Genomic DNA, 12133 nt, shown 5'->3' with positions numbered 1-12133 from the left:
GGGAGCCCAGCATCCAAAGAGATGTGTCCTGTAGCCTGTCTTCATTTTACACAGAAGCACTACTGTCAGCCTAAAGTAAAATCTCTTTGGTTCCCACAATGACATCCAGAGTTGCTCACCATCCATCAGACTGACAAAGAAAGACAGTCCCTCTTGAGACCCCGTCTTCAGGAAACTTCCAAAGCTGCTTTTTCTCCAGTTAAACATGTCCAGGGCTTTCTCATCACCACTTACTGCTGCCTTTGCCAACTGAACCAGATTCCTGAGAGTAAAGGACACAGCAGTCAAGACTTCTAGAATGACTTGGGGTTGGGGCCATCTGGGTCAGGAGCCATACAGCCCACCCCCAGGACAAAGGGAGAGACAAGCAAGACCCAATGGGGCTTCATATTTACTCTCCAGGTGGGGGGAGCCGGAAGATGCAATGGGTGAGTGGCTTCCCGTATTCGTGTTTCAGGAGTGGTGTCCCCTGTACTCGGCCCCGCTGGTCCAGTCTCCACAAGAGCAGGACTCCAAGCTGCAGGAGGCCAGCACAATGTATAAGAACACATCCTTACAGAATCACTGATTGGAGGTAAACAATAAATGGAAAGGCACAACGTTGGCAATTCCTTGTTCAAAAACATTACTGTGTTACATGTGCACCATGAAAATGCCATATTTTTCAAAAGTATTTCTAGAACCACAACTCTTCTCTGTGGCCCCTCCTCTTCCTCAGAGAGTAGCTGTCATGCGCTTAAAATCAACTGTTAACTTTAGAAGAGATTTTGATTTATAGTACAAAGTTCCTACAGATGACTGCAGTTTCTCTACTACTCCACTGTATTGTACATTTCTTAGAGTTAATGAGCTAGAGCTTGGGATACAGATCAGCAGTAGAGTGCTTTCTTAGTACACAAGCCCAGAATTCAGTCTCTAGCACTCCAGAGGGGGTGGGGGGAGAAACACTTGCCTGGAAATTAATGCGCTAATATTTATATCACTACCAACTGAGTACATACTACTTTATCCAGAGTTCTTCAGCTTCCCTTACTATCCCTTTTCTGTCCCAGGAGCCTAATAGGATTCCACATGACATTAGCTGTCATGTCTTCTTAGGCTCCTGTGGACAGTGGTTTCCTCAACATTCCGTGTGCTTAGTACTAAGGTTCTGCTCAGGTGAGTGTAGGGCACTGCTCCACTGGGATCTATCTGACCTTTTCCCCATAGCTGGATGGGGGTACAGATTTGTTGGGGGAGGATCAGAGAAGCAGTTCCCTACTATGAACACAACTCATCACTGGGATGTTGACCATGACACCTTGTAGAGGTAGCTTTTATACATTGTAAAGTGACTCTTTTCCCTCCCTTTCCATGCTGTACTCCTGAGAAAGAAGGATGCAGTGTGCATTTCTCATTTAAGGGGTGGGAGTCAATATTCTACTTCCTCAAGAACGAAGTATCTGCATAAATTATTTGGTATTCTTCCGCATAAGAAATTTGTCTCTTTCCCATTGATTACTGATAAGCATATGTTTATATCAGCATGGACTCTTAAGTCTTTATTTCTTGCTTGGTTATAATCGACATGCTGTTTACTCCAATGCTCAGACTTCTAGCTCTGACCACTGGGGGCATTTCCAGTTGCCCTGAGGCCTCTTGACGTGACTACAGGCAGTCCTGGTCCTTTCGTTACTGGAAGCCCTGAAAACTCAAGCCCACGAGCTTGGGAAACGGTGTGTCCAATCTGGAAGTCACCAGAAGCTCAGATCAATTACATAGTAAGTGCCAGATAAGCTGAGACGTGGTAGGAAAAGACTCCATCACAACTGGTTGGACTCACTGGAGAATGTGAGTCAAGCTTTGGCAAAAGACCATGTTTCAATCTGAGTCTCTTCACCCTGATACTCAAGCACGCCCCAAGGGCTGTGCTGTAGCCCAGGCTGGCCTCCAACTCACAGAGATCCTCCTGCCTCTGCCTCCCGAGTGCTGGGATTAAAGGCGTGTGCCGCCACCACCTGGCAGAAATTATTTTTTAAAAAGTTAAAAAATAGGGGGCTGGAGAGATGGCTCAGAGGTTAAGAGCACTGCTCGCTCTTCCTAAAGGTCCTGAGTTCAATTCCCAGCACCCACATGGTGCCTCACAACCATCTGTAATGAGATCTGGCGCCCTCTTCTGGCCTGCAGGGATATGTGCAGACAGAAAATAAATAAATAAATCTTTTTTTTTTTTAAAAGTTAAAAAATAATGTTATACAGTGAAAAAGATGAGCACTGTGAGGACACATCAGTATGGGCACAGGGCTGCATATGCTATGGCACGATGACGTTCATATCTCTGATTTTAATTAGCTCCCAGATGAGCTCAGGTTCCTAAACATTCATACATATCCAGATTTCTGGCCTGCTGCTTTGGGGAAGGTGGTACTGGACATAAATGCTAGTTTCTTACAACAAAGTGCTAACTTGGAACATTCTTATTTACAGAAAAACTGCCAAGACAGTACTGGGTTCTTGTATATGACACTAATCTGAGTTGAGGAGTTAGGACTGGGGCTGTACCCAGGAACAATGTCTTTTACTCAGTCAGACAGTCATATGATCCTCGTTCTGACAGAGGGCAAAGAAGCCTGTTGTGATCATGAGTTAAACTTCCACTGGCTGACAGAGAAAGGAGAACGGAAGCAATAAGCTTCCTGATCTCATGTTTCTTCCTGTTAAGCTAGAAATGTGAGCAAAAAGTAACTTGGAGATGCATCTGCCTCTTTTGTGGTGCCTTCCTGCTAGAGATACATTGACCAGTCGCAGGTTCCAAGTCTGGGTGTCTTTTCCATGTCTTCATCTTCCTGTGAGGACTTGAAGGCTTACCATTCCCAAGGGTGGCCCTATGTGCCCAGCTACCTCTTTACCTTCTCTTATTCCTTCTTAATTATTCCATACAACGTAGTTGTATACAGTATGATTACAAAGGAACACTGGCTCAAAGGTAAAACCAGCACCATCTGTGAAGGTGACTGTCTTGTTACCGCACTGGTGGGGAGTCTGAGTGGTGTGCTACATTCTAATAGCACCCCCCTGAAAAGCTTGATTAAAAACTAGCTGGCCACATGTTGGGGTGTAGGTCTCCTTAACCTTCATACTGGCCTCTGCAAGAGATACTGGGAGAAGACAAATGGCCTGGCCTGTATGGTGGCATTCTAGGCTCTTCTAGAGCAACAGGATTTCTAATGCACATTCAGTGAGATCCCTGAAGGTATTTCTTCCTGGGGATAGTCCCTCACTCAGATGCTATTGATTGGTACACATGAGGTGCTGGGGTGAAGTGGCTTTGGCGTCCTTCCCAAAGTCTGGATTTGGGACAGAGAAGGGAAGGAAGGTCTTTCGTCCTGAAATGCTGGGCTTTTGCCCAGTGAATGGGACAGCCTGCTGGCTCCAGATTAAGTATATATTTTCTGCCTTCAACTGGTCTCAGTTGCTTCCCTTGGTGAGCCCAACAGGGGTGTTTGTGGAAGAGTGGAGAAGTTGATGGGATCAAGCCTGGTGAGTGATGTTTGCTCATTCTTTATACCTATCTTCCTGCTTTAGCTCATAATTAAATTAGTTCCAGCACAATGTTAGATTTTCTGAGAAGGATTAAACATTTCTTTTCTTAAATGTTCTGACTCAAGGGACTTAGCTCACACCTGGATTTCATTTTATGCCTGCATAATCTGTTTGGTTAGCTGTTTCTTGATTTTGTCAAGATGAGGATGATGAAATGTAATGATTCTGAATTATTCTATCTCACAAGAGACTGTCAGACTATTTCATAATATGAAGGTGGAAAGCTCATTAATGATATTCTGCTATACTCATAGATTGGTGCCTAGCCCAGCTGTCATCAGAGAGGGTTCACCCAGCAACTGATGAAACAGATGCAGAGATGTACAGTCAAACATTAGGCAGAGCTTGGGGAAATCCTGTGGGAGAGGGGCAGAAAGGATTGTAGGAGCCAGTGGGGTCAAGAACACCACAAGAAAACCCACAGAACCAACTAACCTGGGCTTCTAGAGACTGAACCAACAACTAGGGAGGCTGCATGGGACTGACCCAGGCCCTCTGCATATATGTTACAGCTGTGTAGCTTGGTCTTTTCTTCTTCTTTCTTCTTTCTCCTCCTCCTCCTTTTTTTTTTTTTTTTTTGAGCTGAGGATCGAACCCAGGACCTTGTGCTTTGCCAGGCACGCGCTCTACCACTGAGCTAAATCCCCAACCCCATAGCTTTGTCTTCTTGTAGGACTCCTAACAGTGGGAGCAGGGGCTATTTCTGACTGTTGCCAGCTTTTGGGACCCATTCCTTCTACCAGATTGCCTCGACCAGCCTTTATAAGAGGAGGTGCCTAGTCTCACTACAACTTGATATGCATGGCTGGCTGATATCCATGGGAGGTCCACTGTTTTCTGAAGAGAAACAGGAGGAGGAGTGGATGGGGGTCTGAAGGAGGGATTGGGAGGAGAGGAGGGAGGGGAAAACACACACACACACACACACACACACAAATTTTAAAATAGGAAGAATCCAATAAAAAATGGACAAATGAAACATTAGGTACAAAGAGAGCCCAAATTGGAGATCTCCATTGGTCCCTTCCCTTGGAACTAGGAGGAACCCCTTGAAATAAGGGGAGGAAGAATTGTAGGAGTCAGAATGGCCGAGGATACCACAAGAATATGGTCCACAGAATCAACTAAGCAGGGCTCAGAGGGGTTCACAGAGACTGAAGCAGCAATCATGGAACCTGTGTAGGTGTACACTAGGTCCTCTGCAAATATATTATGGTTGTTGGCTTGGTGTTCTTGTAGAACTACTAACTCTTTTTATTGTTTTGTTTTGTTTTGTTTTTCGAGACAGGGTTTCTCTGTATAGCTCTGCGCCTTTTCCTGGTTCTTGCTCTGTAGCCCAGGCTGGCCTCGAACTCACAAAGATCTGCCTGGCTCTGCCTCCTGAGTGCTGGGCTTAAAGGCGTGGGCCACCACGGCCCGGCAGAACTACTAACTCTTTTGACTGCCCTTGGGACCCTTTTCCTTCTTCTGGATCGCCTCGCCTAACCCTGGTATGAGGGTTTGTGCCCAGTCTTACTGTATCTTATGACGCTGTGTTTAGTGGCTATCTCTGGGGGGTCTGCTCGTTCTGAAGGGAAATGGAGGAGCAGTGGATGTGGGGTAGCAGGGGTGGGTGAGTGGACTAGGAGGAGTGAAGGGAGGGAAGCTGTGGTCTGGATGTGCTGTGTGAGAGAAGAATAAATTAAAAAAATAAAAAAGAAAGAAAAATGATCCCTGGAAATGATACTCATCCTCAAGACCTAGAGAAATGGACTTTACAGAACTACCAAGATGCTACACGTTTATCTTTCAAGAAATTGCTTTTAGGGGCTGGAGAGATGGCTTAGTGGTGAAGAGCACTGACTGCTTTCCCAGAGGTCCTGAGTTCAATTTCAGCAACCACATGGTGGCTTACAACTGTCTATAACGAGATCTGGTGCCCTCTTCTGGCCTGCAGGAACGTATTAAAAAATAGCTTTTAATTATCACATTTATTTACTTTGGGGTGGGGACATGAATGAGCTACAGTGCATGTGTGGAAGTCATAGGACAACTGTGGGAGTTGATTCTCTCCTTCCATCCTGTGGTTTCCAGAGATCAAACTCTGGTTATCAGGCTTTTCTGCAGGTGCCCTTAACCCCTGCTGAGCCATCTCAATGACCCTCTTTCTTGTCTTTTCTTATCTTTCTCTTCTTTTCTTTCTTTTTCTAGTACAAGGAGTTGAACTCAGGAACTTGCCCATGCTAGGCAAATGCTCTATCACCTAACTAGACCTCCACACAATGATATTAAGATATTACTGTTTTGTTGTTTGTTTTTTTGAGACAGTCTCATGTGTCTCAGGCTGGCCTTGAACTTGCTATGTAGCTAGGGATGGCCTTCAACTCTGATTCTCCTGCCTTCATCTCATAAGTGCTTGCTTGGGTCATGTGCCATCATGTTGAGTTTATGTGATGCTGGTGATCAAACCCAAGGTTTTATGCATACTGGTAAGTCCTCTATCAACTAAACTACATCCTCAGGCCCCAAGCCCAAGAGATACTATTTTTCAAAGCAAAGTTCTCATTCCTTCTGCAGGGAAACATACATGCTGTAAACTACTTCAAATCCATGGAACATGTTTTGGCAAATACCTATCTAATCACAGGACAGGGCAAGTGACAGGACTTAGTGGTAGAACTCTTGCCTAGCATACATGAGACCCTGGATTTAATCTCTAGCACTCAACAAAACAAAATAAACCTTACAATGGCATAAGCCCTAGGTCCTACTGGCTTTACCAGTCCATTTCTGTAACTTCTATTTGTCAAAAGATTAAAACCACTGAAATGCTTATCAGATAGTTAATTTCATATAACAAAAAGCCTAACAGAAGAGAACAAAGATCTCTATTTACCAATATAGAAAGATCTCCAAGATACATTGTAAAGTGAAAAATGCAAAAACAGAGTATACACAGTATGCTATATTTAAAAATTAAGTTAATAAGGACTATAACCTTGTTATATTCTCCAAAGGTATTAGCCATATGCTAAATACTTGGTCCCAGAACCTTTAGGAGGTGGGGTCTACTGGAAAGAGTTAAGTTAATGGATGGTATGTTCTTGAAAGGGATATCTGATGTTGGCCCTGACTTCCTTTGCTTCCCAGTAGCCATGATGAGAAAAGATGTTTCCCACTATGCATATGTGCCTTGATGAACTGTTACCACATGCCCAAAGCAACATGGACAAGCAATTATGGATTAGAATCCCTGAAACTACAAGTTAAAATAAATCTTTTCTTGTTACAAGTTGTTTATGTTGAGTATTTGCTACAGTGACAGAAACTGAGTGATGAAACCTTCTATGTGCAAGTCTTGCTCCAAATGTTTAATTTTGAAAGTAATCATGAAGTTATGGTCAAATATTTAAACTGAGGGACATTTTGGAAAGCAGCTAGTCTGGACTCAAAATGTCAATATTATAACAGACAAAAGGGTGAGGGAAGAATGGAGAATAGAAGACCAGGGAATTGACTGTGGCTAAAATACCAACAAGAATGACAACTAAATGTACTGTATGAACCTTGGCTAAATTCTGGTTAGAAAAAGTCAGCTAGCTATAAAGGACATTACTACAACAAGTGACAATAATTTGGGGAGGTATGTGTGTGTGTTGTGTGCATGTGTGTATATGCATGTTCATATGAATGTGGGCACATGTGTTATGTATGTGTAGAGGTCTGAAGTTGATGTTGGATATCCTCCTCAGTTGTACTTCAATTTATTTAATGAGGTAGGGTCTCTTACTGAAGTCAAAGCTTTCTGAGTCCAGCTAATCTAGCTAATACTTGCTCTGCCTCCTGAGTGCTGGGATTATAGCAGATGACACACCTACCTGGCTTTTACATGCATTCTGATGATCCAAATTCTTTTTTTTCCTCCAAGACAGGGTCTCTCTCTGTGTAATCCTGGTTGTCCTGGAACTCACTATATAGACCAGGCTGCTTTGAACTCAGAGCTCTGCCTACCTCTGCTTTCCAAGCGCTGGAATTAAAGGTGTGCACCACCACTGCCAGGCAGCTGATGATCCAAATTCTGATCCTCATATTTACATGGCAAGACCTTTATTTTCCCAGTCCAGATAAGAGAAATTTTAATATGGATTGCATATAGAGTAATGGTACTGTATCAATATTGGTTCAGTTTCCTGAATGTGACAGAAACTTAGTAGTGATGTGGGAGATGTCTGAGAGTTAGGTGCCAGATGCCTATTTACTTAGAAATCAAGTATCATGGTATCTGTGAATTCGCAAATATGCAGGAAAAAAGTGCACAGGAAGAGAAAAGGTAGATGTGTTAGTGTCAACAACTGGTGACATTTACGTGAAGGGTAAGTGCTAAGGCTCCTCTGGCATCTTGTGGACACTGGCCTTGATAGTCATAGAGTCCTTAATGAGGATGTTGCTAAATGCTATGTAGGGAGAAGTCTTATAGTCAATGAACTTGTGAGCTTTTTCTAGTGTCAAGTCCAGGAAAAAAATATATGCAAGGGCCACATAAATATGTGAAATATATGAGACTACTGTGTAAACAAAGAGGTTATAGCCAAAATCTACCTGCAGAGTTTCCAGGAGTTGCTCACTGGCATGTCTCACTCAAAGCTACATATACTAGTGCTCTTACACCTTGTCATGATGGCAGAGCACCTTTCAGTGTATCACTGACAGGTTTCATACTGTAGTATTTCTCTCTCTGCTACCCAAGACCTACAGTTTACGGGGGTGTGGTGGGTTGAATGAGAATGGCCCCCATAAGCTCCTATGTTTGAATGCTTTGTCACCAGGGAACGGAACTGTATTAAAAGGATTAGAAGGATTTGGACATGTGGCCTTGTTGAAGGAAGTAGGTTGCTGGGAGTGAGGTTTCAAGTTTCAAAAGTCCATGTCAGGCCCAGTGTCTCTCTTCCTACTGCCTGCAGGTCAGGATGTAAAGCTCTTCTCAGCTACTGTGCTTCCTACCATGATAAGTCACTGGGCTCTCCCTTTAAAACTGTAAGCAAGCTCCCAATTAATGTTTTATTTAATAAGAATCGCCTTGGTCATGGTGTCTCTTCCCAACAACAGGACACTGACTGTTATAGGAATTCTGTCATCTATCTGGTCCCTTAGCCAATTGAAAGGAGCAGCTTGGCCCAGAGGACAGAGTTTTTATTAGAGGGTATATGACCCAAATAAAACACAGGGCAGTGAGATGATGCCTTCTTGGAAAGTGGACGAACTGGCAGTAAGCCACAGAGCAAATGGCTGCGGCTTGGTTCAGATTCCCCATCTCCCATTGGAACGAAGAAGCGGTGGCATGAATGGCGGCATAGCAACTGGTCTCCAGGTTTGGATTTGTCTCCTATCTTGTAACTATTGTGCACAGATTTTGCCTATTAATAAAATGTAACTCATTCCACTGACTTCCTTCTTTATCTGGCGCCCATGGCTGCCTGTGCCCACCTGGCTCTAAGCCTAGCCCACAAGGCCAGCCTGCTCCTGGAGGTAGCCTGCCCGCGCCCCGGAACTGCACACCTGCCTTGTGCATTTTCGTTGTGCCCTGCTACCTTCCCAAGCCCAGCACAGGCAAGCCCTAGAGTGCAATCTAGTGCAGTGTACAGCTGTTCTTTCAAACCAATTTTGTTCAGTGGGAACAAGTGCGGAAACAGAGCCTGCTGAGTCTGGGGCATGCAGAGCCTGAGCTGCTGTGGCGACGCACCTACTCCATCTGCTGGTCAAACATTGTCACTGCATCTGACTACCTTTGCATGATCCAACCATCCAAGCATATACTTACTTGCTGGTCAAACATCATCACTGCATTTACAACAATTCTCTGAGGATCTGAGCTGCAGTAAGACACTTGACAACTTTTAAACGGTAAACTATTAATAAAACTATTAGTAAAAGAAAATAAAAAAGGGAAAGGAGAATCTTAAAACCTTTTCCAGGTCAATGACTGGGAATATTAAAATGCAGGGCATTAGGACTATGCTCACTGCTACTATGGACGGGATGCTAGGAAAACTGAGATAAACAACTTAGCTGGGATCGAGACAACTTTGGTCAGAATTGTTATTAGTCTGGCAATTCATATATTATCATTAAAAATATGGTTTGATAACGGTGCCAGATGTGAGAGATTGAAAAGATACAGGCATTAGAACATGGTATGCAAGCCTTACAAATAGTTACTAAGGAGAATAAGACAGCTTTGAGTGACCAGATAAAGGCTTTAGAAATATTTACCCCTGAAGAGATCAAGAAAGTGACTGATAATATGCAAATCTCATGATTAGTTACTAAGGAGAATAATGTAATTTTGACTAACAAGATAAAGGCTTTAGAAATGTTTATGGATGAAGAGAGTAAAAAGCGACTGATAATAAAGCATTAGAACAGCTGACTAAAAATATACAAGCCCCAGAAAAAGCGGCTACTGGTAAATTACAAGCCTTAGAAAAACTTACTAAAACTGGTAATAAAGCATGCAGACACAGACAGAATAACTTGGTCTTTAGCACCTTTCACATGCATCCCTATGTGCATGGTGGGCATGGAGATTGTGTACTTCTTACCTTATCTCCAGACACCAGGCAGCTCCCACTGGTACTCCAGCTGAGGATGGCAATGTCAGTGGTATGTGGCAGGGGCACTGTGTGCTGCTCCTTGTCCTGCTTGTTAAACATTATCACTTCTCCAGTCTCCCAGCCAATAGCCAGGATAAGCCTTGTTGGGTGCCAGCATAGTGAAGTGACTCGGAAGGACCTTTCAATGTGGGTGTCAGGCACAGGCTCACCCTATGTGGGACAAGAAGTAAAATCTCCCATTGTAGATAGTGGCAGGTATATCAAGAACTGTCTAACGCACACAATTTACATCAGCTATATTAAGATCAGAAGAGCTATTTAATAAGGAGATGTGACAGCTGATCTTCCGTGTGCACATGTGCATGTACTTGAATACAACCTGTGCAGAGACTAGAGAATGAGGATAGGTATCTTCCTCAGTCACTCTCCCCATTATTTTTAATTAACAAATTATTTATTGGGAGCTGAAGAGATGGTTCAGCAGTTAAGAGTTCTTGCTGCTCTTCCAGAGGATGTGATCAGTTCCCAACTCTCACATCAGTGTTCACAATCATCTCTAACCCCAGCTCCAATAATCTGATGTTTTCTAGCAACCAAGGGTATTGGCACACATGCACGTTCACACGCACAAAATAAAATCTTTTTTTTTTTTAAAGATTTATTTATTTATTATGTATACACCATGTGTGACTGCAAGCTAGAAGAGGGCACCAGATCTCATTACAGATGGTTGTGAGCCACCATGTGGTTGCTGGGAATCGAACTCAGGACCTCTGGAAGAGCAGTCAGTGCTCTTAACCTCTGAGCCATCTCTCCAGCCCCAAAATAAAATCTTTTTTAAACAATTACTTATAAGCGGTGGCACATGTCTTTAATCCCAGCACTCAGGAGGCAGGGGCAGGCTGATCTCTGAGTTTGAGGCCAGCCTGGTCTACAGAGTGCGTTCCATACCCAGGGATACCCAGTGAAACCTTGTCTCAAAAACAACAAAAAAAAATTGTTTTCTTTATGTGTATACACATGTGTGTGCCATGATGTGTGTGGAGGTCAGACAGAGGACAACTTGGGGGAATTAGTTCTTTACTTCCATCATGTGTGTCCTGTAGGTGAACTCAGGTCCTCAGGCTTGGAAGCAAGCACCTTTACTCACTGAGTCATCTCGATAGCTCACCTTATTTTGAGATAGACTCTCTCATATGAACCTGGATCTAACTGCTTCAGCTAGGCTGGCTGGCCAGCAAGATCCAGATCTTCTATATTCTCACCTCTATAGCTGTGAGAAAAGGAGTTTCTATCCTATGAAGACACCCAGTTTGTGATAACTTGTTATAGCAGCTATGGGAAACTAGTACAGTTTGAAAGGGTCAACATGGGATGAAGAGATGGCTCAGGGGTTCAGGGCACTTACTGACTTTGCTAAAGGCCTGGGTTTGGTTCCCAGCAACAACATGACAGCTCACAACCATCCATAACTCCAGTCCCTGTGCGCCTTCCAACCTCAGAGACATGCACCTAGTGCACAGACACACAAATCATGTACATAAAATAAATAAATCTAAAAAATTCAAAGGGCCAACATGAAGAGTTGAAGAAGGCATGTACAGCACAGGGGTCAGGTTTAAGCATGCTCCTGAATCTATATGGCAGGGATAAAAGAACTGCCATATATGAATGTAGTGATATTTTGTTGTACTCTAAATCCCAGTATTTGAGAAGCATATATGCCATTAATCCCAGCACTAGGAAGGCTGAGATAGGAAGTGAAATGGCTGGGCAGAGAAACGTATACAAGGCGTGAGGAGACAGAAACTAGAGAGCTTTTCGGCTGAGGACTCAGAGGCATTCAGTCTGAGGATTCATGGAGATTGGCTGAGGAGTTGGTGAGGTAAGAAGTGGCTGTGGCTTGTTCCTTTGTCTCTCTGATCTTTCAGCATTTACCCCAATATCTGCTGGCTCCAGAT

At 43.6% G+C, this 12133-nt stretch overlaps 1 protein-coding gene across 4 annotated transcripts in view; it reads right to left on the bottom strand.

Annotated features, from left to right (window-relative positions):
- The window catches only part of Ift140 (intraflagellar transport 140), a 93176-nt gene that overhangs the window by 77293 nt on the left and 3750 nt on the right, over window positions 1-12133 (bottom strand). For all 4 annotated transcript variants that reach the window (XR_004945730.1, XM_036198278.1, XM_036198279.1 and 1 more), the window contains 3 exons: window positions 10161-10382; window positions 396-517; window positions 120-262 (listed from right to left, as the gene is read on the bottom strand). Coding sequence is in view for 3 of the 4 variants with exons in the window: in XM_036198278.1 (XP_036054171.1) it covers window positions 120-262; window positions 396-517; window positions 10161-10382 (487 nt within the window). In the remaining variant the exon portion in view is untranslated. The remainder of the gene's footprint in view (window positions 1-119; window positions 263-395; window positions 518-10160; window positions 10383-12133) is intronic.

Source organism: Onychomys torridus, chromosome 8 (genome assembly GCF_903995425.1).
Source record: "Onychomys torridus chromosome 8, mOncTor1.1, whole genome shotgun sequence".
NCBI classification, from domain to species: Eukaryota; Metazoa; Chordata; class Mammalia; order Rodentia; family Cricetidae; genus Onychomys; species Onychomys torridus.
The sequence above is the reverse complement of the archived record's forward strand: the minus strand, read 5'-3'. Positions and strand labels throughout refer to the sequence as shown.